The sequence below is a fragment of the Ctenopharyngodon idella genome, chromosome 9 (assembly GCF_019924925.1).
Source record: "Ctenopharyngodon idella isolate HZGC_01 chromosome 9, HZGC01, whole genome shotgun sequence".
NCBI classification, from domain to species: Eukaryota; Metazoa; Chordata; class Actinopteri; order Cypriniformes; family Xenocyprididae; genus Ctenopharyngodon; species Ctenopharyngodon idella.
This window is the reverse complement of record NC_067228.1, coordinates 11,350,020-11,377,863: the sequence shown is the minus strand read 5'-3', so window position 1 is coordinate 11,377,863 and position 27,844 is coordinate 11,350,020. Positions and strand designations below refer to the sequence as shown.

Sequence of the window (27,844 nt, the reverse complement as noted above, 5' to 3'; positions counted from 1 at the left end):
GTACGCATTATATAGTAAGCTATGCATATCTTAAATTAATATCGTTCATATATAATCATTAACTGACTGTTTGAGGAGACACGATTTCAGGGGGGACCCGATTTATCATGACACCGGCCAACTCTCAAACACGGGTACATGCGTTCACGCTTGACTTAAAAGTCAGCCTGTTGTCAAATGTGACGTAAGCACGTTCTGAAGTGCATGCAAGAAGAGATGAGGAAGCACTGTCACTGTCATTTTGCATGGTTTTTGAAGCGTCAAGTTTGACGCATTCACTTGCATTATATGCACTCTCAGAAATAGCTATTTTTTGGCATGAGGGTGAGTCAATGATGACAGACTTTTCATTTTTTGGGTGAACTATCCCTTTAGCATTTGTTTTCTTTCCACATGGCTATTAGTTTAGCTAAAGAGAAAATGAGCTCTCTGTCACAAATGATGAAATACATAACCCTGTGATAACAGCCTGAAAACCACAAAAGCCATGGCAACCTTCATGGATAGTGACTGGAAAATGTTGAAGGCTGAAACAGCATTACTAATGATTACATCAGGGCATGAGTCACTGCACTGCTTTACTCAGGTGTCAGTGGCACCCAATGCGGAGCCATCTGTCCTGTCCTCCTGGACTCCCAGCACCCTGTCCCTCTGCTCCAGTGCCATGCCACACTGCACCAAACACCATAGTATCGTGATTTCAGACACAAACGGCCCCCTACAATATTGCCTACATCCTCAGAACTGTGCATCAAACTGAAATCCAATCAACTGGATCCATCAAAGAACACTTTATTGGGTACTGCAAAGTTATCATTTGTTCATGAACAGTCAGTTATTATCTGACAGACTTTCATATCAGAAATAGTTTACAGCGGAAGAGCAATGTTTGGATGTTTACAGTCTACTCTTTAGGGATATTTCACTCAAAAACGAACATTCTGTTATCAATTAATCACCATTATTTCAAACCTGAATGGCTTTCTTTCATCTGCAGAACACAAAAGATGATATTGTGAAAAATGTTGGGGTCCAAACAACATCGGACTACACTGACTTTCATTGTATGAACATTTCTCAAAAAATATTTTTTAATGTTCCATAAAAGAAAGAAAGTCATACAGGTTTGGAACGACATGAAGGTGAGTAAATTATGAATGCTCATTAATGAACTACTACTTCAACCTACAACTGTCTTACTTATAATTATCTCAGTATTTAAAATCCAAAAATGACACTCTACAGCTTAAAAGAAAAAAAAGCCTAAATCACAAGTCTGTTTTTTTTTTAATTATATTGATGTCTTGTGAGAGCTAAACTCAGTGCCAAGCCATGCAAGGACCCACATGGCACAGTCAGTCCACCCCCATCACAAGACTCAGGGTTCACAGTATGGACCATTGTCCATTCATAGTCAGCACTCCTTCATGTTACCCAGCCTCTTCAATCCACCACACTGTATCATCAGATGGTCTGACACAAACCTGACCAGAACAAACTACTGCGTCTTCACAATGCGTCTGCATTTTAACTGATGTAAACTTTGCCCAGCATGCTTATTATTATTATTATTTAAGAGCATATTATTTCATTCCAATCAGTCAGTCAATCAATCAATCAATCAATCAATCAATCAATCAATCAATCAATCAATCAATCAACCAACCAACCAACCAACAATTTTCTATTTATGAGTAATGGCTGCTGAAAATTTATTATTTTTTCCATTACAGAAATACATTATATTTAAAAATATATTAAATTAGAAAATGGTTATTTTAAATTGTAATAATATTTTAAATTATTACAATTTGTACTGTATTTTTGATTTTTTTTTTTTAATTAAATAAATGCAGCTTTGGTGAGCATAAGTTACATTTATTGTGTAAACATTAAAAAAAAAAAAAAAAAAAAAAATGTACCGACCCAAACTATATATATTATATATATATATATATATATTTTTTTTTTTTTTTTTTTTTGAAGTTACATGAAGTACTGGTTTGTTAAGCATTATATAATATGTCATATTAATTAAATTTTTTACAAACTTCTCATAGAACTAGAGTGCTGCATTTATCATTTGCACACTTGAACAATTTCTCAAGGCTTCAACAACATTAACTCTTATGTGGTTTGTGTCGTTGGCCGATGAGCACACAGTCTGTACGGGAGACAGTGGGACACTAAGCTGAGTTACATAACGGCCCTGAAGTGGCACATTCCTTCATACTTGTTTTCATGCCACCTTGCATAAAGCTTGTATGTACCACCTGCCACTCTTCACACCCATTTCAAGCAGGTCAGGTGGCCCGTTTCAGGTCGCGTCACTATTTCTGGACATTCTAAATGTGGCCTGACTACTTGGCACATTTCAGTGAGATAAAACAGCAATCATCCAACACACCTGGGATTCGGCTGATTATAATAGAATATTGGACATTTTTCAGAAATGAAAGCAGACTTACTATTTATAGCGACGGGTTCTAAAAACAGGACAGAAATTAATCATTACTAAACAAGAGGAGGAAGACAGGCTCACGGAAACCCACCTGGCCCCAATGTGGCCAGATTGTGCCAGCAAAAGAACAGAAATTCATCCTTACCTGTATAAAACCTCATTGGCATTCATTCCTGCAGCTTTGAATTTTGTTTTTGCGCTCAGTTAATTACTCCTTCACAAGGTTCTGAATATTTTTTGAAGTCAGTAACTTCTTACAGTAACAGAAAGTGACTATATATCAACTTGGCAAAAACCACTTGAAAATATAATAATAACAACAACAAAAAAAACACTTATTTATTGGTTATATAATCTGCCCCACAGGTTTGTTTATAAAAAGAAGTAGAAAATGACTGCGTAAGTAGTTTGTGAAAGACAGATTTTTTTTCTTGTAAAAAAAAATAGACATTTAACTGCTCTGATAATAAATGCTTGATGATAGCAACAACATGGGATATAACATTTGAACAGAAGAGGGTTGCTAAGCAACTGTGTGTGAAAAGGAGAATTCTGTGCAATGATACACGAGTCACAGGCATGAAACTGCTTCAGACGCTGTAAATCACATCAGCAAAGTTTGAACATGTTGTTCCACTGACAATGATTATTAATTCTAATGCTACATGAGAAAACAACGTTTAATTAACCACAAATTACTTTTAGCCTCAGGCTTGAGTAAAAAAATGCACACTCATAATAGGGAGTAAGAGATTTTGACTGATGAATGAGCGTGGTTAGAAAGACCGGAGGAGGTTTGTGTAAAACGTCCGATATAACAGCACTTTCAGGAGTTCTGGTACTATAATGTTGAGTCTCTTTGAGCTGTAAGCATTTAAGTGTAGTAAATTCTCACCACTCCGATGGAAAAGTAATTGTTCACTATGCTGTAGGGTACAGGATCTCCCTTCTCCTCCTTATCATCAGGGACAATGTCGATGTTCCAGCGGTCAACCATCACCTCGGTGCTGTGCTCGATATCCCTGAGGAACTTAAGCAGACTGCCTCCTTCATAGCCTGTCAATCACAACAAAGACACTGCGTGAACCTACATAACATAGAGGGTTAATGATAAAGACTTAAATCACCAACACACATGAAGAAACGCACAAAAGCTCCTTTTTATCTATGAACAAGAGTGTGCAAGTGTCCGTGCATAGAAAAGAAGAATAAAACAAGCACGATTCAACTTTTGTTCTACTCATGACAATGAAAGACGTGCATTATCGCAATTCCAAGGTTAACATAACTTAATTAAAAACTCAACACAGCAAGATCAGATGATTAAACTTGCCAAAGTAACACAATGTTGTGAAAGTATAAAACTACCTTTTCACTATCTCTGACAGACCAGAAGTCATTAATTTTCAATGGAGAGTAGTGTGTGGAGTTCTGACCATATATGTATGTCCAATTTGAGCTTTGGGAGTATTGAAATATTTTAAGTTTTGGGGCTCGACCGCACACAACCACCTGAATAAGGGAAGAATAACGGCGGCTTCACGACCAATTTAAAACTTCAATGCGACTGCCATTAGGGGTGTGAAATGCGACAATCGTATGCTAATGTTGGTAGATAGTGGAAAGCTACCCTAAAAGACAGATTAAAAAACATGGATTATTGCTTCACTTCAGTCTGATTTTTAATTTTTAAAATGCATGTAAACAAACATCCTGACCCACTGATCCGGTCACAGTGGTTCGAGTTAACAGCTCACTGGAGGTGAAGATTACTTAAAGGGATAGCTCACCCAAAAATGAAAACTCTGTCATCATTCACTCACCCTAAAGTTGTTCCAAACCTGTATGAATTTCTGTCTTCTGCTGAACACAAAAGATGATATGTTGAAGAATGTCAGTTGATGGGCCCCATTAACTTCCATAGTATTTTTTTCCATACCATGGAAGTCAATGGGGTCCATCAACTGTTTGGATACGCATATTTTTCAAAATATCTTCTTTTGTGTTCTAAAAAAAAGTTTAGAACAAGAGTAAATGATGACAGAATTGTAATTTTTGGGTGAACTATCCCTTTAAATTTAGTATATTACACAAACAAACTGATCGTATGGCTTAAGAATATGAGTTGTATAGGTCACTTTTATTATACCTTTATGGTGCAATAGGTCCATTTTGAATCTTGAAATTTTCCATTTGTTATAATTGAATAAAAAAGAGCAACCACTACATTCAAATTTTGTTGAGAAAAACAGGTTTGGAACAACATGAGGATGAGTAAATAAATACTCTTTTAAAAAAAAAAAAAAAAAAAGGATCTATTACATCACCAAGAGGTTTGAACACCACGACATGAGAAGATTTTTTCAATGCTTGGCAACCCTTTAAATTGATATGAAGCGATCCTTCGAGAGGAGACCTGGGGTAAATGAACTGCAATTACTTCCTAATTGTATTGGGTAGGATACAGAGGCTACTTGTTACAACACGATCATAGAGGCGCCATCTCTTAATGAGACCATGCTGTGAGTCAGGTGGGGATATTGACTCCCGACTGGCAACCCAAGGAGCAAAATATAACATGTGTGAAGACACCCAGGTGCTCACTCTACCCTTCTGGACCAGACATGCAAACACTTCCAGTTGTACGTTACATGAACATACGCTCACATGGCGCCTCTTCACTGACTACAGGTGATACACGTGTTTCAGTCAATCAACTCACATGGAGAGAAAAAACAGCAGATACCAGCCAAATGAATTAAGAATACATTCATGCAAAACCTTACCCGCTTGAACAAACCGCACACATGCTCTCACAGGAAACACTGATACGAGGCCAATTAATTCAGCAGCCTCTACAAGGCCATCCACACCTGTCTTACAAGCAGACGCAGGCTCACTGATGCATATCATTCTATCATAACCTACTGAATAAACCCACATATCTAAACAAGTACACACATATGTAATCACACGGGAATGAATTAGTGCAGGTCTCTTGTTGGCAAGTGATTGGCAAGTCTATATATACTCAAAGCATAATTTATTTATCTCCTGTTAGAAATGACTAACCAAATTCATTTTTATGCTATTAGCGTTCCACTGTACTGCCCGTGGTACACATTCCTTTCAAAAGAGACCAAAACCATGCATATACTCCAAATGGTTCAAGAACAGCATGCAATTTACTTTGGGTATGCCCTTTTTAGGTGTTTTAGGCTAATTTTACAGGAATGCTAAGGTGTTAAACAATTCTTAACAGTGTTGTTATTGTTAAAGGGTTAGTTCACCCAAAAATGAAAATTCTGTCATTAATTACTCACCCTCATGTCGTTCCACACCCATAAGACCTTTGTTCATCTTCGAAGCACAAATTAAGATATTTTTGATAAAATCTGATGCCTCAGTGAGGCCTGCATCGCCAGCAATAACGCTCCCTTTTTCAATGCCCATAAAGCTACTAAAAACATATTTAAAACAGTTCATGTGACTACAGTGGTTCAACTTTAATATTATTAAGCGGCGAGAATACTTTTTGTGCGCCAAAAATAACAAAATAGCGACTTTATTCCACAATATCTAGTGATGGGCGATTTCAAAACACTGCTTCATGAAGTTTCGAAGCTTTACGAATCATTTGTTTCAAATCAGTGGTTCAAAGTAGGGGTGGGCGATATGGCAAAAATATCGTATCGCGATTTTTTTCAGGAAAATCACAATTCCAATTTTTATCACGATTCTTCATGTTGTTTTTACTATTTTGCAAGTGACTGAGCATTACAGCCAAACTAATTTCCCTATTTTAAAAACAAAGCCTTACAAAATAACAAAATATAAAATAAAATTAAAAATGGCAGACATTTAGGCCAAAGTGGCGAAGATAAAAATCTTTGTCATTATTTTTTATGTTATTTGTTATTATTTGTTATTAATTTTATCTTTGTTATTAAAAAAGAAGAAAAACATAGGCTACACATTATACAAATGAAATTAATAAAATGATTTATTTTTTCAGCTAGATGTATTTAACAGTAGCATTCAAGTAAAAAATTAAATGAACAAATATACAAATATAACACTAGACTTCACTGCATAAATTATACATTGATTCTTAATAAAGCTAATGTATTAAAGTTCTCAGTCAAGTGCAAAAATTATTTTGAAGAATGTAACCAGACAGTTGCTGGTCCATAGTGACTATGTTTTTCCTACCATGGTAGTCAATAGAGACCAGCAACTGTCCGGCTAACCCACGTTCTCCAAAATATTTTATTTTGTGTTCTACACAAGAAAGAAATTAATACAGTTTTGAAACAACATTACAGTGAACTATCCCTTTAAGGACAAGCGACCGCATGGTTAATATTAGGCTGCTCTGTCACTTTAAAGACCTGCACGTATCTCTAATATACAGCCACGCATCACAAACTTTTGTGGATTGAAGTGTCCCACAAATATTACTCTACCGCTGCGTTAAAATGTGACGTGAATGTACGTCACGTTGAACAGTATGCTGAGACGGAGGCGCTGGAACTGCAACTGATAGAAAGCACTGTAGCACGATACTACGATATTTCTTCATAAGCAGATCGTGGAGACATTTTAATCGTCCACGATCAAAAATCGTTATATCGCACACCCCTAGTTCAAAGACTTGTAAAATAGCACACAGACTACTTTTATGGTGTCAGCACATTATTCAAAAGTTCTCCTTTTGTGCTGATGACAAATGATGACAGAATTTTGATCTTTGGTTGAACTATCCCTTTAATTTTACACTTAATTGGCTTAACTGGGCAAGTGTTTGCCGCAGTCATCTGTGTGATGAAGATCACAGAATCAAAATCCTGAAATCAAGTGTGGTCTTAACAAATCCTGCTTTCTCATTCATGTGACTGGAGCATTCAGCTAACTAGAGGAAGTTTGATTATTACAGTCTGATCTTCTGTTCATGGTTGAGTGTGGAAATGTTTAAAAGAAAGCAGTTTTAAAATCCTTTTGAAGGGTTTATACAGGATTGCGCTTAGATTCAAAGAATTCAAAGCCTAATCTCAACTCGAGTGGTTCTGCGAAGGAAAGCCCTTTAAGTTTCATTTCAAAGGCTTTTAGTAATTCCCTTCAACTGCTGGTGGACAGTCTCTTGTTTTTTCCTCACCTCCGCCCCAGCGCAGGCAGCGAGCGAGGTCATTCCCGGTCCCCAGAGGCAGGATGGCAACAGGCGGGTGCCGAGCAAAATTGGCCTTATCTGTTGAGAAACAAAGAGAGCTAATAAAGCTGCTGTGTGTTATTTTTCATGTTAAAATACTTTAATGTTTTAATGTGTTTAATGTGCAGAGTTTCTTGAAAATTGTAAGAACTGGGGTTCTTAACTTTTGCCAATCAATTTAGTGCAAATCAGGGGTCAAACATTAGCAGTAATGTTTATTACTGTAAGTAAAATTAAAATGTGACTATAATATGACCTCAAATATGACTATATTTAATGGATTTGCAAGAATGTACACTACTATTCAATGTTACTATTTAATGTTTTTGTCTCATCAAGGCTGCATTTATTTGATCAAAAATACAGTAAAAACTGTAATATTGAGAAATAACTGTTGTTTATTTTAATACAACTTAATTTATTCCTGTGATTTTCAGCATCATTACTTCAGTCTTCAGTGTCACATGATCCTTATGAAATCATTCTAATATGCTGATTTGCTGCTCAAAAAACATTTCTCCTTATTATCAATGTTGAAAACAGTTGTGCTGCTTAATATTTTTTTGGGGAAATTTTAATAAATTTTTTCAGGATTCTTTGATGAATAGAAAGTTTTTTTTAAATATAAATCTTTTGTAACATTATAAATGTCTTTACTGTCACTTTTGATCAATTGAATACATTCTTGCTGAATAAAAGTATTAATTTCTTTCAAAAAAATCTTACTGACCCCAAATTTTTGAATAGTAGGCTAAATTACATTAATATGGAACTACATGTTATTATTGGCCAGGCTTTAAAAAAATGACAATCTTTTTTAAACAATATGTAACAAGAAGAGGTGTGAATCTTCACTTGCCACATGATTCGATTAAATTACAATTCACATGCTGTTAGAGAGAGGCGGCTTTCTGTGCTCTCGCGAGTAACGCATTGATATCTTTTATGTGGCTTATTGCGCATGAAAACTCTATTTAACATCAAGCATGTCCTGCACTTTATTTTCACATTCATGCATGTTCTATTAGTAAAAACCAAAACATCAGATGCAAGTGCTTTACTTCCTAAGGGCATATGCAACAAATAGCCTACTTTATCTACAATAAAACAGCACATTAACATGTATTACGGGCCTATTTAATTACATTTAAAAATCAATTTTGTTTTTATGCATCGATGCAGAATCGTTCACATTAGCATTGTAGAAATGATTATATTCCACAGCTCTAATAACAAGGCCTAGATGAAGACCCTGAACTAACATTGAAGTTAGGTATACAGCACTGGCTATGTCTTCTTCATGCATCAATGTGTATCATTCCTATCTAATATCCTTACAATAATTCACATTAGATTTGTTTGTTTCTCTTGTTCTGAGACAAACAGCAGTGTGTGCTATCCGCCAAAGAGAGGCAACATGATGAACTGTATCTTTCTGTCCTCATGCTGATGGTCCCCGTGTGGCTTATTGCGTTGTGCACAGGGACTGCGGGGACGTTGTTTTTGGTGCTGGTCCGTATGGCGCGATGTACTGCCTAACCGCAGGGGCTCTCTGAGTAATCGTCAGCAGCAGACATTTTCTAATACCAGTCAAACTTGTGTGGGTGAACAACAAGCAAGGACTGATCGCAGAGCATCTCTCATTCAAAAGCTGCTCCTAAATCATCACTTTAGGGCCGTTAGGAGGACAAACTCCGACGTGTCCCTGTCAGCCTCAATTTGCCAGGCTAAAGAGTCTCTAAAGGGATAAAGAGCACATCACTTCTGATCTGAGTTCAGGTTTCAGTACCATCAGCCAATTGCAATTTCAAGCCAAAGGTTTGGAGACCAAGCTGATTCTAAATCAGCACTTAGCGGCAATATCTACCACCGCCCACACTGGTTCCTCTCCAGCGCTCGTCCATTAACATCAATACGGCTGTCAGGAGGGGGAAAGACAGGCCATTATATCTCCACTGTTATCCTGCATTCACTAATATGAAAGAGGTCACAGATGAGTCAATGCGCTTCCTAGAAACAATGATTTGTCTTTCTGATCTTTCTGATGGTTAAACGTCATGATTATATGTGCCTTAAATAAGAGCCAGCCTTGTGTCAAGCACCGCATGGAAGGAAGTCCAAATGTTCAAATGTTTGTAGCTGAATTGGTCGACATGCTTTATTGATCTCCTAGGGGAAATGCAGATGAAAAATAGCAGCAAATATAAAGTGCAATCAAGTCACCTTTATTTATACAATACAGTTTGTTTCAGAGCAGCTTCACAGCAATAAACGGAAATAACAGAATCAATGATGCAAACTTCAACAAAAATGAGACAAATTCCAATCATGCTGTAAGCAGCTCTAAAAAGACAATGGTGTTGTTATTCAGTTAGATTCAGTTCAGTGTTAATTCAATTCAGTTCAATAACAGTGCCAATTAGTCAATTATTAAACAATTTTGATCAAATCGATAATATTACTGAATATTAAATATTAACCCTCTTTGTATTGACTGAGAAATTCACATTTATTTGTCAGCAATAGCTTTGACAGCTCCAGGGATTTCATGAAAACTACAGTTTATACTTCCACATTTTTGTATCCCCGCCCACGGACAGTCAAAACGACAAGGTTATTAACAGAACAATTACTGTAAGAGTAGGTTTATCACTAAAAATGGTATGGTACTATGTTTACTCTTTAAACAGCATTATTTTAAAAATGCAACCGCTTTCTACCTGATGGTGTTTTACTTCGGGGGGTTGGGCAGAACTGACAGAACAGCAGTTTCTTTCAGTTTTTTCCTCCGTTTGGCCTAAAACACTATATTTGTGATAATTCAGTTTGAAATGTTGACTACAAACAGAGTTTTTTTTCAGGTTTTCCATTGCGGCGTTCGCTCCGTATTTAATCCTTTAGCCACTGCCTACAACACGATGGATGCTACACTGGAAACTGAAAGTAACTCGCTCTTGCTAAACGTTTAATCTTTGAATTTTTGTACCCGAGAGCAATACAAGTTGACACCATTATAACTAAAAGTTTGCTAAGAAGTATTTCCTACTAAAGCAAAGCGATATTTGACTCTGATCAAGAGAATCTATAGCACACTGGTGGGAGTGGCCTTGGTCGGCAACATGCCCAGTGCATTATGGGTGTTGAAGTTTTCCTACCTATTTGGCAAAGTAGCACCGATTTCATCATTTTTTTTTTTCACCTTTCTACATGTGCCAGAGAAACAAGCACGCCGCCATCTTTATAATATTGTCTTTGAACTTCTGTTTTTGCGGTAGCTCTGTACATTTCTATGGCATCGCTGTCAAAGAATAATTAACTGGTGAAGTGGATTAGAGTTAATGAAAGTTATCATGAGCATTGTAATGTTTAAAGCAGATGTCTTATCAAATTTCAGTAGACCGGGAAGATTTTAAAACGAGCTGTTCATTCATAAATACGTAAGATCGCTGTGGAAATACAAACCGGAAGACAAAAACAATGAGCGCAGCGGTGAAAAGGGATGGGGCTACATAAGGTCTAAAGGCAGCCAAGTTTTTTGCCAGATGTGAAGTACCCCTTTAAGTGTCTTTTAAATCAAAACTGCAAGACAATATAAATTCTGTATCTCAAATGAAAGCTTTTCTTTGGCCATATCATCAAACACTAATCTTGAAAGATATAAATTCACTTTAAAATAAAATCACTTTAAATCACTTTATTTCCTCTACAAAGCAGCTGAAATGCTGTCGGTGTGAAATCCCAGTGTGAGCCTACTGCTGCAGTTTGTATTGCGTATGCATGTACCGTGTTACTGCTACATTAGTCTAAGGGGCTATTAAGTCCATGTAACAATGTTAATTATTACAGCTCTGGAAAGCACTGATGCTGATGCGTACTCACCAATGCAGTCCAAAATCCACCCCACTGATCCATCGCCTCCACAGGCCAGCACACGGAAATCAGGCACGTCTCGAAAAAAGTTGAGCCTGGGAGACATAAAAACAAAGAGATGGTGGCTTCCTTTTCATGTATTTGCATGAAAGCTTTCCTTAGTCCTATAATTAAAATGATCAGTATTCCCCAATGGCAATGTACTGTTTACTTTTTAATGCAGTATGTTTGATCTGAAGGATGTTACAGAAGATTTATGTTTTTCCCATTCAGTGTCATGGGAGCAAATCTCTGGAATTCAAACCCATTGAGCCTCCAAAACATCTCTTCCTTTAAATCTCAACTAAAGCCTTTTTTGACTGTGAAGCCACTGTCACTGTTGACTGTTAAGGTTTACTAAAAAGTGTCCTAAAAGTTTGCTCACTTTTTATTTGTTTGTGAAGTGACCTTGAGCTGTGAGCAAAGCACTGAATGAATAAAGCTTCTAAATTTCTCAATACTGAAAAAAGTAGTATTAAATTTTAAAAGTAGTACGATTTTAAGACACAGAAGCAGAAACAGCTGACTAACTGTGCAAAAACAAATATATTAAACTACATTAAACATTTTTAAATAAATAATGTTTACACTATTTTAATAAATTGTATAATATAATTTATTTGTGTAATGGAAAAGCTGAATTTTCATTAGCAAATTCCAGTCTTCAGTGTCACAAGATCCTGTGATGGTACGTTTCCACAGTTATCAATATCGAAAACATAGTAAAGTTTCATTTTTAAAAAAAAATGTAATACACATTTATAATACTACACTTTGTGTTATATTAGCTTGGCAGTAAATAGAAAAACAAAAAACAACAACAAAAAAACCCCAAATTAAGTGTTTCTAATACAACGGCAAATTTGATATCATTCTCTCTTCTGACTGCTGTAATCAATCTATATTTTTTCCTTTTATTTGGAAAGTCGTCGAAAGCTATCACTTATTTTTTCTTTTGCTATTGGAGCAAATGGAAATACAAAAATTATATTTGCCGTCATCTCCCATTCACCGCAATAGACGTTTACCCAACAGCATTTTTTTAAAATACAAATCTTTTGTAACATTATAAATGTCTTTACTGTATCTTTTGATCAATTTAATGTGATCTTACTGAATAAAAGTATTAATTATTATTATTTTTTTTTTACTGATTACAAACTTAGACCTATATAAATCTGTAAACACTTGAGCTCCATGTCTTCACTGAACATTCAGAGTTAAGTACAACGGAGCGGGACAGAGGCTGAAGAAGACACCACCCTCTGCTGGTCAGGAGCATGTACTGCAGCACATGGGTGAGTCTAGGACATATCCTGCATACAGGCACATGTGGGATCTGCTATAGCACTGAGCGTAATACACCAGCAGAGCAGTCACACAACTGTCTGAAATATTAATACTGTGTAACCTCTTTTGATGGGCTCTGACAATGCAGCATGTTTTATGTATGCAGGACGAGAGCAAAACAGACGAGTAAATGTGCCACTACATTTACAATGACAATGCAGTCAATTGGATTCAAGCAGTTCTGTTTTTTTGTACCTTCTCAGGTTTGTTGCTGTAGTGCCATAGAAATGCTCAAACTATTTCAACAACAACACTGTCCACTTCGCTGAAGTTCAATGGACGAGTAACACAAGTGGAACACGGCTGTGGTTCTGGACAGGCTTGAGCTGGAATCATGTTTCAGCCTGACTAAATGAGCGCTGCTCCAGATAAATTTGTAATGTACCAGTGCCAGTCTGTTTAAAATGGCAATGTTGCTGTTGTAGTGATGGGGTTTGCATAAACAATTCCTTCTCCAACAGAGAACAGACACTTGAGCAATCTGTGTTTTCTCTATATAATGCTATAAGAGCGGCCTCTTCAGCTCAGACACACTTGTCTATTTTCATCTCTCCATCTTTTGATCACTCAGACCCCTGAGTGTCAATCATCAGTTCCGATATTTCACAATGAAATGACCAAGAGATTGAAAAGAAAGATCAGAGAATAACATAGCCCATTCAATGTTGTTTGTTCTGAAATATCTGAAACAAAATAATCAATTTAAGTGTAAACAGTGAAGCTGTACTGATGATACACATAATATTTACATTTATTAATTTTACAGACACTTAAATCCAGAGCGACACAATCAATTGACCATAAAGGATTCAACCTTAAAGTGACGGTTCACTCAAAAAAAAAAAAAAAATCTGTCCTCATTTACTCACACTCATGTTGCGTGTTACTTACTTTCTTCTGTGGAACACAAAAGAAGATATTTTGAAGAAAGTTCGTAACCAAACCGTTTTGGTGACCACTGAGTTCCATCGTATGCAGATGACACCCAGATTTATCGCCTAATGACTACAGCCCCATTGACTCCCTGTGCCAACGCGTTGATGAAATTAACAGTTGGATGTGCCAAAACTTTCATCACTTAAACTTCACTGTTTCCAGTCAAAACTGGAATTTTGTTGCTTTCAATGGAGGATAAAAAAAAACTCTCGGATTTCATCAAAAATATTTTAATTTGTGTTCCAAAGATGAACGAAGGTCTTACGGGTGTGGAACGACATGAGGGTGAGTAATTGGAGTTTCGTTAAAATACAATGTCTGGAAATGTCAAAAACTGTAAAATTTTTGCAGAGAAAATTCAAAATATCTCACTTCCTGTTGGGTTGTCAGATTTTGCACCCAAGGACTTTTTGTAGGTATTGGGCTGTTAGATGTGTTTACTGAATTTCATACTTGTACGTGAAACGTAGCGCGAAGGGTGCTTAATTGAAATTTTGTAGCCATTTTGTCACACATTATTCTGAAACCAATATCAGACGTAAATTTTCACCACTTCTGATGCGTGTGCAAAGTTTCATGAGATTTCGAGCATGTTTAGGCCCTCAAAAATGCGATTCATTTCGGAGAAGAATAATTGACAGAGCAATTACAATAGGGTCGGTGCTCGGGCCCTAATAAGGGATACGTTTACTACTATTCAAATATAACATTAATGTATAATGTATGGACTGCATTTTGGTTGCTTTTTCTCTTTTTGTATAAATGAGGAGCTGTTTCTACGAACAATGGCAGTCATTAAAGGGTTAGTTCACCCAAAAATGAAAACAATGTAATTTATTACTCACCCTCATGTCGTTTCACACCTGTAAGACCTTCATTCATCTTCGGAACACAAATTAAGATATTTTTCATTAAATCCGATGGCTCAGTGAGGCCTGCATTCACAGCAATGACATTTCCTCTCTCAAGATCCATAAAGCTACTAAAAACATATTTAAAACAGTTCATGTGAGTTCAGTAATTCTACCTTAATATTATAAAGCGACGAGAATATTTTTGTGCACCAAAAAAACAAAATAACGACTTTTCAACAATATAGTGATGGGCCGATTTCAAAACACTGCTTCGGAGCTTTGCGAATCGAATAAGTGAATCGGAGCGCCGAAGTCACGTGATTTCAGCAGTTTAGCCATTTGATAGGAGATCCGAGTCATTGATTCGATTCGTAAAGCTCCGCAGGAGTGTTTTGAAATCGGCCCATCACTATATTGTTGAAAAGTCGTTATTTGTTTTTTTTGGCGCACAAAAAGTATTCTCGTCGCTTTATATATGTTTTTAGTACCTTTATGGATCTTGAGAGAGGAAATGTCATTGCTTTGAATGCAGGCCTCACTGAGCCATCGGATTTAAGAATATATCCTAATTTGTGTTCCGAAGATGAATGAAGGCCTTACGAATGTAGAACGACATGAGGGTGAGTAATAAATGACATTATTTTCATTTTTGGGTGAACTAACACTTTAACAAGATTAGAAAATATCACATCAAAAAAGCTTATGAATTAGCTAAGTGCTTAAGAAAGAGAATTTAATATATGATCATATTGTTCTCCATGAGTGAAATCATCAGTGTCATACAATCCTCAGTCCCTTTCTCTCTCTGAATGGTCTCATGATGAGTAGCACTCTAGTCGTGACTACAGAAAATTTTGTGGTGGGAGGGGGATCTAGGACGGAAGGTTAGCCTGCTTTCCCGCGGAACGAACATTGCTTTTGCTCTGTACTTCACTCTCCTTCATTTCTCTCTCTCTCCTTTTTCCTGAAGGAGAATCGCTGTTGCACAACTGCAGGGTGCTGCACAGAATGTACTCGTGTGCTTTGAGTGGGTTTAAAGTATGTTTAACTGTATAAAAGCACAATGCAGTGGAAGTGAAGAGCTCATAGCAAAGAAAAGCACAGATGACATCTCCTCAATATCTGAATTGTTTCTCCTAGACAGCAAAGGGATTAAATGGAAAACAAATTGTGTCTTCTGCTTCTCAGATTTTTCTCTTTAGAAAAAGACTCTAAAAAAGATCTAGATGTCTCAAAACTGTGCTCAGATTTGCAGGGTCTAAGATTTCAATATAAATGCTTGACTATAAATGCTTGACAATATAAATGCTAAAAGCTTGACTAAACCCAGCCAAAACCTCTCTAAAATCAGCTAACAGACCATCCTGAGGCAATGTTTACACCTGGTATTAAGATGCGTTTTTGTCGATCGGATCACAAATGGACGACGCTAAAGGTGTAAACAGGGTGTAAAACGTTTTGATCTTGTCCACTTTCGACCACTTCCAGAGGTAGTCGAAAACGCATCCGAATTGTTTTTGTAGTGTAAACGCTCATATGGTCGAATGTGTTCGAACAGCCGCAAAAGACCACCTACTCTCCACCTACTGACTTAACGTGTAATATCATAACATAATGCAATGCTAGCCAGACGGGATTTAAACTTTGTCAGCTGAAGACCCAAATTGGTTTGAAGGCGAAAAACGTACCTAGCACAATGTCCTCTCACCATTCCTGATTTCTAACACGCACTCACCGCATCTTAATACCAGGTGTAAACAGGGCCTGAGAGACCAACTAAGACCAGCAAACCATCTTAGGCTGGTTTAAGATGTTAAAATAATTTCTTGTCAGGTTCTTTCATGGTCAAATGATCTAATCTATTATATCTTCATTAAATATATTGCTCTATATAAGTGTTGTTAATGTTACAGTAACTAACATTAAAACTATTAAAAATCATTTTCAGTAAATAATTGAAATAAAGCTGAAATAAAATAAATGGAAATGAGAAATGCTGCCTTGGCAACTAACCAAAATAAATCAGTTTAAATTCAAGTACTAAAATCACTAAAACTGAAATAAAAATATACAAAAAGAAAACTAATAAAATATAAAAATAAAAGCTATTTCAAAATAGCTACATATATACTAAAAATACTATAATCACATATAAACAATACTAAAATAACACTGCTCTGTATTCTTACCATATGTTCTCATTTTCATTTATATTTCCTAGGAAATTTTAGGACAAACCTTTGATACTTAAATCATAACAGGTCTCCTGAGCTCTGAAAAAGCAACAAAATGTTTCTTTCAGCCCAGGCACATTAGAAAAACGTACCTGTGTCAACATTTTTGCAAAATGCAAAATACGTTGCGTCCTGCACGTTTCGCGACAGTTTCAAAGTGAAATGTCCAGTGAGTGGCGCTTAAAGCGTGTTTAGTTTTTCCCGGAACAGATGAACGTGAATATGGCAACGTTTTGTTATGTTGAAGTTTGTACGTATCACCGCAGTTCTGAATTGAGATGTACATCCAGTTCTGAATTGAGATGTAAATCCAGTGGTTAAAGGCTGTGTTTCCCTCCATTTTCCATCATTTCTTGTTGTTGCTGATTTCTTTGCATGATTCCACACTTCTCCCCTCACCGCCGGAAAAACTTGAAGAATCACAAACCGAACGTATATAAGCGGCAGGTTTATTATGAAAAAAATATAAACGTTAAAAAAAATGAAGAATTAGTAGAATCAATGAATTGTGAACAACCTACTGCCATTGTGTAAATAATATGTAATCATGTAATCCACAAAAAAGTAACTGTAGTCTGATTACGAGTATTTTAAAAAAGTAGTTAGAGCAAGAGTCTAATTTTTACTTAATTTTTGGAATCTGATTACGTAATCCAGATTACATGTAATCCGTTACTACCCAGCTCTGCGTATTGGTACGTATTTGGTGTTTTGCAAAAATGTTGACACGGGTACATTTTTCCAATGAGCCTGTGTTGGCTTCTTTAGGAGTGATCTGATCAGTTGGCTAAGAGCAGCCATGGGGTGGAGTATGTGCCAAAATGTTAGATTTTAGATTCCACTGCTATGCTACAATTTGAACGACCCTGAGCTGGTCCAGGTGGGGTAGGCTATATGGGCGAAGAGGATTTAGTACAATATATATTTGCTTAAAGAGGAAGCCTCATCATGACTGACAGGCTCAGAAGTGCATTTATCACTTGAATGAATATTTACACAGCAGGGGGCTGCTTGAGTCATAGTAAATGTCTTGTAGGTCTCTCAAAGTCAGCTTCACTTTGTGAGCGGTACCTCCCTCAGACTAGTTGATTGCAGGTTGGCTCACTTTATTGCAGGTTTGTAGAAGCAAAAGAATAAGAGAGAGACAGAGCCATGCCAGAACAAATCAACATGAGAATGTCAAACTGTTTTTGAGCAATTCCGTCATGACTCAAAAAATTTTTTTATTCGCACATATCTCCATCGAAATATGATGGTGGCTTTTAGTTGTCTTACCCCGCCATGGGTCCTCCTTGTTCCAAACTGTACACCTGTCTGGGGTTAAGCAGGTACTGGAATTTCCGCAGCACCCTGATGAAGACAGATGAGGACAGAAAAGCATTTAAAGACACACAGAGGAATGACATTTTTAAACATGTAATCACTTTCCATTATGATAAAAGGCTCAAAATAATTCACTCAAAAATAAAAATGCTGTCATTATTTACCAACCATTCCAATGTCATTCCAAACTCAAATAACTTTCTTTCTTCCATCAAACACAAAAGTTGAATTTTTGAAGAATATCCTGGTCACTCTGTACAAAATCATGAAGTAAAGCTTTGGAGGTGACAAGCTCCAAAAGGACAAAAAAATATTATAAAATATAAATGTTATTATGTATAGAAAATCTTCACATCCATCCTAGCTCTCCTTGGCACCCTCATGAGAGTTCATGAGAGAATGGCAATGTTCAATTCATAAACAAATCATTCTTTTGAGTCGGATCTTTTCAAAGAATCACTGATGCGCTTCACACAAAAGGTCTGAATAATCTGCTCATGAATTATTATTTTGGAATAAATGTAAAAATGCTTAAAAACACTAACCTGACATTTACACTTTGTTTTAAAAAACAGAACATTAATACCATTGTTAATGTAAAAATACTAAATAGAATTGTACTGTATTTGGTTTCTTTCTATATCCTTTTTATTCCATTTTCCTTGTTTATTTAACCAGGAAAATGTGACAACATTAACAATTGATTACATTTAAATTATGATGAAATATTTTTGTAATCTGTAACTGTAATGGGATTAACTGGAATGTAACTGGAAAACAAATAAGTCCAGTTTACAGGAAAAAGAAATATGTGTATTTCCATGATGATTCTACTTACCTGTTATCGTTCTATAGTGATTCAAAGCGTCCTTCTGCTTCAAAACTGTGCATTTTTGTTTGTTTATAATGTAATGTTCATATTTTAAACCTTTTAAGCTTTTGCACATTTTTAATAGAGAAAATTGGCTTGATTTGGAATAACAGAATCAAATCTTTCAGTACAATTCAAAAAATAACATTTGGCCTTTTCCCCTCAGCTGATAAAAAAAAAAAAAAAAAAAATCAACAGATTGTTAGTTGCAGCTCTAATGTTGGAACAACATGGATGAGTAAATGATGACAGAATGTTCTATTTTGGTTGAACTGTTCCTTGAAAAGACCCAGATAGACACACATATGGAGGAATTGTATTCTTAAAACGTCATCATTCCATTTCATTATGAAAAATCGACACAATTCTGGGAATCAATGGAGTTAAGAAAAACAGAAGCACACACACACAGATTGCACATTGTTGCAGCAGTGCTCCTCAATAACCTTGAAGTAATAAAATGATTATTGAGGACTCTGCAATGTCCTTCACTTCTAACTGTGTTAGCTACTCTGCCCCTTTAGCATGCAAAGACACACAGAGAGGAAAAGAGAGATAGAGAAATAAGAGAGCTGTTAGTTTTGAGGTGCGTCACAAGCTATGCTTTTATGTGGGGGTGATAATTTGAGCACTTATCAACACTGAAGACTTCATTCATTCACTGTGCAAAGAACAAAAGAGCGCAGTCAAATGTCAACCCCAACCAATAAGCTTTCAATATGCAGCTCAGGGTGAAAATGGTGGAAAAATACACTCAGTACAGTATGATTCAACGGTGACCACTCTCTTCCTTTGTTTGCATCAAAGAACCACCAAAATGGTCTTTCTTTTTTGGGGCCAGGGCAGTTATCACGTCTTTGTTTGAGCACATGTCTAATAATGGACGATAATCGGCCAATTAATGGTATTTAAAACTGTGTTGCTATGGTGATGCCAGCACAAAATCCCAAAACTGGTCTCCCGGAGGACGTTGAGTGGGTGGTGAGAGCTGAAACAACACCCACATTCTTCCTCCTTAAACAGCATTACTGTCTCCTGCTAGCTTTGATGGTATTTAGGACACTGCCAGTAAGCAAGAAAAAGAGTGGGACTTTTGTTAAACATGCTTATGCAGATTCGACTGACTTTAAATGGTTAGACAAACCTCCTTTTTGGAAACATTACAGCAGTACAAGGTTGGAGAATATGAAAAATGATGATGCAACAGTTTGAGCTTTTTGATGTTTACCTCTCACCCTGCCGACCACCACTCTTAGGATTAACCAGCACAAGAAGGGGGTGCGTTCCAGGCAGAGGGGTTATCTTAAAGGCAGAGAGGGGGAAAAAAATTACAAACAAACACACACACACACACACACACACACACGTACAGCAGAGATTTGAAGTCCTAGAGTGTGTCTGATGCCAGCTCACCTGCAGTGCCTGACCGTCCCCGGTGAACTTGAAACACTGGCTGGTGTCCTCAGGGCTGGTACTGGGGGATGATTCTCCTTCACCTCTTTTTACAGCAGGTTGACGGTCCTACAGATACAGAGACATTACAGTAAATGGCAAAAAAGAGAGATGGATGTACATCTGAGATAAAATGACAAGACAAATGTAATTTCAGAATTGGTCTCGCTTTATTTTATTTCTCTTTCATTTCAGAAAGAACTGATGTTTTACCATTTCTACAGGTCGTTCTACAAGGTTGTTAGACCAGACATGTTCAGTGTCTAATGCAGAGACTATATAAAGTCTCAAGTTCTTTCTAAGTGCTGCAGGAGTTTTTCTATATGTTTTACATATAAAATATATTACATACACTACCACTCAAAAGTTTTTTTTTTTTAAGAAATTAATACTTTATTCAACAAGGATGCATTCAATTTATCAAATGGGATAGTAAAGACATATATATATGTCTTTATGTTATGAAAGATTTCTATTTCAACTAAATGCTGTTATTTTTAACTTTCAATTTCATCTGAGAATCCTGAAAAAATGTGTCATGTTTTCCACAAAAATAAAAATATTAATATTAAGCAGCACAACTGTTTTCAACATTTGGTTTAAGAAATGTTTCTTTTGTTTACTGTATTTTTATCAAATACAAGCAGCCATGATAAGCATAAGAGACTTCTTTCAAAAACATTTTAAAAAATCTTACTGACCCTAAACTTTTGAATGGTAGTGTACATGAAAAAAAATTAAAGATAACCTTGATTATTGTGTCATACTTGCTGACAAGATATTATTATATATATATATATATAGTTTATTCATTATTTTGAGAAAGGTGGGACTGTACACCAAAAAACACAACATCCTTTATGCACATTTTTCTTACTGTAAATTCCCAGTCAGGATAATTTGTCTTCATTTTTGTGACAGAAAGTGTACAACACACTTCCATTTAATCAAAAATACTTTTCATTGTAGATGTAATAACTGGCTAAAGTAAATAACCAAGGAGTGTAAGTCGAGCCTCAGTTCAATATCTTTTGTGATATAAGTGTGACATACCATCTCTGTGTTAGATCAAAACATTGCTTTTTGTATACATATTCAAAGATTTGCAAGCTACGACAGCATGCAGGAACTTGTGTTCTCTCTACTATAGACTACTCATTGTTCCCAGTGGAGAAGAGGCCCATGAAGATTTTGTCGACGACCTACCCATAAAAAATCTTAAATTTTAGCATATCATAAATGTGCAGAGGGAAAACCTTAACTCACCAGAACAACAGGGCAGATGTACGAGGGCAGGAGTGTGTGATCTTTTAACGGTCCACCATCACACTCGGGCTTCACATTGGACGCACACTTGTTATGGAGCTGGAAAAAATACAAAATACAAATATAGATGAGGAGTGGTGGAGAAAGACAGATTAACAGACTGGAATGGTCTGGATCTTTTGTTCTAGGCTTTATCCCCACTAATTTAACCTAGTATGAAGACATTAAATGTTAGGAGCAAAGGAGACAGCAGGATCTGTACTTGATATTACATTAGTTACAGTTTTAGAGTTGAAACTGTCAGGAAAGATACTTGAGATGATGCAGGAGCATATAATGTGATAATAAAAATCATTATGCAGAGAAAAAGCTTTTGAATGGGTGTTAAGTGCTGACACTTATCTTTATTACAAAGGCTATTTTAAAACAAATCAGCCATGTCCACTAAATGCTGTGAAACTTAGTGAAGAACACCACCAAGTGGTGTGAAAAAGTATTACATAAAAATGGCTTTTTACAAAAATAGACAAAAACAATTATATTCAGTCTTTTTTTCTGTTTGCTCAAGGTCTCTTGAAGCAGAAAAATAAAATGCAGAATCATATTTGAAAAAGTATAAATAATTCTATTGATGGATTCTAATTATGTGACGATCTTTAAAATAAATAAATAAATAAAGTATGGTTGCAAAAAAATGTTACTAAAACATAAGAGTTTCTCTTGTTGGTCACAGTATGTCTGTATATACTCACAGTGATTTGACACCAAACACAGTGAAGGCCTGTTAGACCTTGATAGCACTTGATACTGCGGTGACATTTGTCACATTTTGTTGGGGAGTTGCCCTCAATCCAAACATGCTGCATAGCCTAGAAAGGCATTGAAAAGAGAGAGTCATTATTTACTGTTGTGAAATACTTAAAAAGCCCATCTACACATTACTGAAAATATTACCTGCTCTGCCATGCATTTACAAGGCTTTTCCACGAGCACTTTATAACTATTTACAATGTCATTTTACATTACTCACTAAAACAATCACTCCAAAATGGAAAATGAGTTCAAAATTCTCATTCCCACATAAAACGGCTACAGTACTGACACAAACTGTTCCTCAACATCTTGGATACACAGGATATTAGTAAAGAAATAATAATCAGTGTTGGAATGTACTAAAACAAAACTTTTAAGAGAAATGCATCCAAATGTTTTCATAGACATTCAGTGATTTTTGTTGGTCAAAGCTGTGCAAAATGTCCCTTTAGGAAGAACTGCAAGGAACTGACAAAATTGCATCTTTCCTTTAATCTAACATCTAAAAATTAATTTTACGAAAGAAAAGATTTGTCACAAATTCCCTGTGTCTGGACTCTTATGATGTTTTCTGTTGTGTGTTTTGTATTGTAGTTCATTGTAGTTTTTCATGTTGATTTTAGTTCTCCAGTGCTGTGTTCGAAATCATCCCCTATACCCTCATTCACTATTCCCTACATTACTCCACTAATATAGTCCACTAGAAGGAGTGAATGAAACAAGTGAGTGAATTCGGACACTGAGTGCACCGGAAGGGCTGCCGATTTCGCATAGTTTGTGCTGTTGTTTAATAATCTTTTGAAATGTAGGAAACTGGCAGCTCCAGTAGTAATGAATATTTATGTTGTACTAGCATGTTCAAACCTTTTAAACAATTTAATGATCAATTAAAAAGGAATTTATACCTGTATGATAATGCTGGACCAGCGCGGTTTGGAAAATGAATGGATGATTGATTCAGCTGCGGGCGCCATCTCCTGGCGAGACACGGGAATTCATTCAGCGCGCGACTCTCACAGTGCATTATGGGTATTCTCTAGCCGCCGAGCGTGCATCGGTTGTACACTCTTTATTGCGGTGCATTGTGGGATTGAATGAGTGCACCCAAGATCGTCCACTATGGTTTCGGACACCACTACAAATGGCTGTCCCCTCAAATAGTGCCCTATTTAAGGGTATAGGGGTCGATTTCGGACACAGCCCAGGTGTTTCCTATCTGCCACGCCCCCTTGTTACCTTGTTTAGTTAGTCTTCCTTGTGTATTTATAGTCCTTGTGTTCACTCTTGGTTATCAGTCGTTAACGTTTGTTCTGTTATTAAATGTTCTGTTATTAGATGTTCTGTTATTAAATGTTCTTGCACGTAGATCCGCTCCTCTGTCTGCTCATTCCACACCGAATGTTACAGGGTTAATGAATAATCTTACAGCACATTACTTTTTAAACATTTTTAATTCTTAATAAACACCTTAACCGTGATAACTGGTATGTTCACTGTTTAATGCAATTTAATTGCTTTTTACACTCCACATCACTTAACACATCACATAACACATTCTGGAAAATCATAATATAATGACAACATTTTGAGCTTAGTGTCTTCCATCTCTGTGGTAGTTACTGCATGGGGAGTGTAAGTTCTAAAGAGGTGTCAGTGATTATTAAAACAGCGTTGCGTGATCTCACACTTTTCCCTCTAATCCTCAGTACTGAAAAAAATCGTTACACACAGGATGTTCTCATAACCTTCCTGACATGTCTACAGAACATTACTTTGAGATTTAACCAAGAGTTAAGGGTCTGGGAAGTTGCCTTAGGGTGAAAACTGAACTGGACTGCGGTCAGTGGACAGAATAATCATAACACAAATCTTCTACCAATAATAGAACAGTGTGTTTGTTAAACTATTAGCTCTACACTTAATTATGAATTTATTATTTCTGGCCCTGCTGTAAATTATTCAGAAAAAAAAAAACATTCAGTTTAAAACAAGTGGAGAAGTGTTCATTTATAAGTGTGCAGTGTGTTGCTGTTTATGCACTCACATTGGTGTGTCTGCGGGACTTGGCGTAGGTGCTAATGCAAGGAGCAATGTCTTTGGACACACAGCGCTCATGAACTGTGTACTTGCATACTGCCAAACAAAAAACAGGACTGTGAGGGATGGAGAGTGAGAGACTGAAGGGAAACATTTCAGATGGAAAAACTACACATCTTCAGGTTAAGATACATCAAATTTCAAAGAATACAGATAGATAGAATAAACAGATAGAAATAGAGATAATCAGACATATAGCTAGACAAAACAACAGACACAAAATGACAGACAGACAGACAAATAGACAGACAGACAGACAGACAGACAGATAGATAGATAGATAGATAGATAGATAGATAGACAGACATACTCACGTGAGCAACAAAGGCCCTGTTTTCGTACTCCTAACAACATAGTGTGGCAGTAATTACAGTATGCTGGCTTGTTGAAATGCTTAAGTCTCCATACGTGCTGCCCATCTTCCTGTACATTCTGAACATTTGTGAAAGAAAAACAGGAATTGACTTACTACAATTTTATGTGTTGTTTACTTTTTATAACAATTACTTTATTCCTCACCGTCTCCATTCCCAGCAGTACCAGGAGTGGTATGGTGGTCATTCCTCCTCTGATCCACTCCTCTAGTGTGACCGTTCCATCCCTGTCATAGTCAATCTCCTCCATCATCTCCTTGAGTATCTACAATATTAGACATTAAAAAGGGACCATGAGATATGGATTCCACTATGCATGATGGGACGGCCTGGTGGTAAAGATTAAATTGATTCATACCGGCCGCAGTTCTGTAGAGTCCCATTCCAGGTACTCAGCTACATGGACCATCTGGTTTATTATACGGTCAAGCTCCTAAATCGACAGATATAATGCTTTAGACCTTATAGACAATAAAGCATAAAGTTTCAAAGTCACTTTTCAAACAGCCTGATATTTACAGCTCCCTCTAAATATCAGTTTAACGTTTCAAATGAAAAGATCAATATGTGAGTCAGTCTCTGAATCATCAATGCCTGAGAGTGTTAAAATGAATGAAACAGAATCAATGAGAGGATGATAATAATATTACATAATCCAAAAGAAATTACTATCAACCCAACACAATGACAGCACACACAGAAACTGTATTAATCCCACATTAAACGTGTACCGCATTATTAACTCTAACCAAAATCTAACCAAGTTACAATTGTGGACACTTCACCATTCCACATTTTAACAGAGATTTAGCACTTACCGAACTGTCCAGCAGGCCATTGCCATCTGTGTCGTACAGCCTGAACATGACTTTAGGGTGAGAGAAGTGAAAGATAAGAGACTGCATGTTTTTGTAGTGTGAAAAACATTTGTCAAGTACAGACCCCATGCTAGCATCTGGAGCCCAGGTTATCTATGGACAGACTGAAGCGGCTAGTGAGGATTAGCTTTAGGCAGAAATAACTTCCTATGCTAAAGAAAGCTTGTCTATGCTAACTCAATGGCAAACAAGGACAGGAGCAGAGATAAGCCTTTACAGAATGAAAGGGAGAGGAATTCTGGAAGTCTCTTTCTGTCGCTCTCACTATGTGTTGGTCAGAAATCTGCGTTAAAACGCAGGATTGACAAAGGTGTGGTTGGGTGTATCTACATGTAAAACTCAAACAGATTCATTTCTCATAGATAGTAAGTTATAGCTACTATAGAATGATTTTTTAAAGGAATTAATTATTTTATTCATCAAGGACACATTAAATTGATCAAAACTGACAGTGAAGACATTTATAATGTTGCAAAATATTTCTATATTAAATAAACGCTATTTTTTTAAAAGAAAGAATCCTATAAAAAAAATGTTTCCATAAAAAATATTAAGCTGAACAACTGTTTTCAGCATTGATAATAATAAGAAACATTTCTTGAGCAGCAAATCAGCATATTAGAATGATTTCTGAAGGATCATGTGACACTGAAGACTGGAGTAATTTGCTATCACAGAAAAAAAATTTAATTAAAAAAAATATTAAAATATAATCTTTAAAATTATTTTTAAAATTTTAATTATTTTAAATTGACATAATATTATTGTATTTTTTTTTTTATCAAATAAATGCAGTCTTGTGAGCATAAATAGACATAAAAATGCCTTGCTATAATTTTGGAACAGTTCAAGTTTATTAGATGGTTTTACTTAACTGATGTGTGGTATGAGAAATTATGCTGACACAGAGGCTACAGTGACTGAAATGAAATGAACTTTGCTTTAATATTTCAAAGATCCATATCTACCTTGCATATACTGTGTCTAAATATGTATTGTGAGTAAAGAAATGAATTTTGTGACAGCTGCCAACAATGAGGTGACTTTTCACATGTTTGTGACTAATATTGTGCTTTCTGTGGTTTGGCTTGATTGGTTTAGGGGAAGTAATTTGCAAAATTACTTAAAATATATTTTTGTTTTCTTTATAGGAACTTCCACACTGGCAGGCGGGTCCACACTGTGCGATTTTGGCCACGATTTGGTTGTCTGAGACAAATTTTGAGAGTCCTAAAAGATTCTTATAATCCTAAGATAAAATCTGTAGTCTTTGATCGCTAGTTTGACATGTTAACCAACAGCCAATGATCGTTGCGATCAAATTTTACCTCCGACGAAATTCTGGCAGAGTCAGAACATTTGCCGCACAGTCCTGCAGTGTGACTACTCCTACGACAAACGTCAAATTGTCTTTGTTTTTCAAGATAAGCCGTGATCAAAATTAATGCTAGAGATTTCTTTGTTAGCCACCATTTCAGTCCCGCGTGTAATGCAGCTCACAGTCACCGAACGTGTATGGGTGGATGATGTAAAACTCCGGACAAGTTTTCAAGCGCGCGTCCGTTTTTAACGCGTCTTGATTGTTGTACAGTCTGACATAAATGACAGCTGAGATCCCACAGTGTGACATGAGGATCATATTCGTACAGTCTGACAAGCAACAATCATAAAAGGACTATTATAAATGCCAGTGTGGATATAGGATATTTTGTTTTAATGTAAATAAAAAGATTTGAAGGAAGAAACAAGTTAAAGTGACCTCAAGATCATCTGATAAACTATCATACCAAAGAAAAACTTTTAGCTTTAACTTTAACATG

At 36.3% G+C, this 27,844-nt stretch overlaps 1 protein-coding gene across 9 annotated transcripts in view; it reads right to left on the bottom strand.

The window, feature by feature from the left end:
• LOC127518549 (diacylglycerol kinase gamma) overlaps positions 1 to 27,844 on the bottom strand; it is a 132,502-nt gene that overhangs the window by 45,585 nt on the left and 59,073 nt on the right. For 7 of the 9 annotated variants that reach the window (XM_051905368.1, XM_051905369.1, XM_051905370.1 and 4 more), the window contains 14 exons: positions 25,965 to 26,014; positions 25,505 to 25,579; positions 25,292 to 25,411; positions 25,087 to 25,204; positions 24,720 to 24,808; positions 23,581 to 23,652; positions 22,615 to 22,731; positions 21,863 to 21,961; positions 20,558 to 20,665; positions 20,373 to 20,446; positions 18,226 to 18,300; positions 11,547 to 11,632; positions 7,617 to 7,706; positions 3,357 to 3,517 (listed from right to left, as the gene is read on the bottom strand). In XM_051905368.1, the coding sequence (XP_051761328.1) occupies positions 3,357 to 3,517; positions 7,617 to 7,706; positions 11,547 to 11,632; positions 18,226 to 18,300; positions 20,373 to 20,446; positions 20,558 to 20,665; positions 21,863 to 21,961; positions 22,615 to 22,731; positions 23,581 to 23,652; positions 24,720 to 24,808; positions 25,087 to 25,204; positions 25,292 to 25,411; positions 25,505 to 25,579; positions 25,965 to 26,014 (1,334 nt within the window). The remainder of the gene's footprint in view (positions 1 to 3,356; positions 3,518 to 7,616; positions 7,707 to 11,546; positions 11,633 to 18,225; positions 18,301 to 20,372; positions 20,447 to 20,557; positions 20,666 to 21,862; positions 21,962 to 22,614; positions 22,732 to 23,580; positions 23,653 to 24,719; positions 24,809 to 25,086; positions 25,205 to 25,291; positions 25,412 to 25,504; positions 25,580 to 25,964; positions 26,015 to 27,844) is intronic. The other 2 variants (XM_051905373.1, XM_051905375.1) reach the window with 1 other exon arrangement.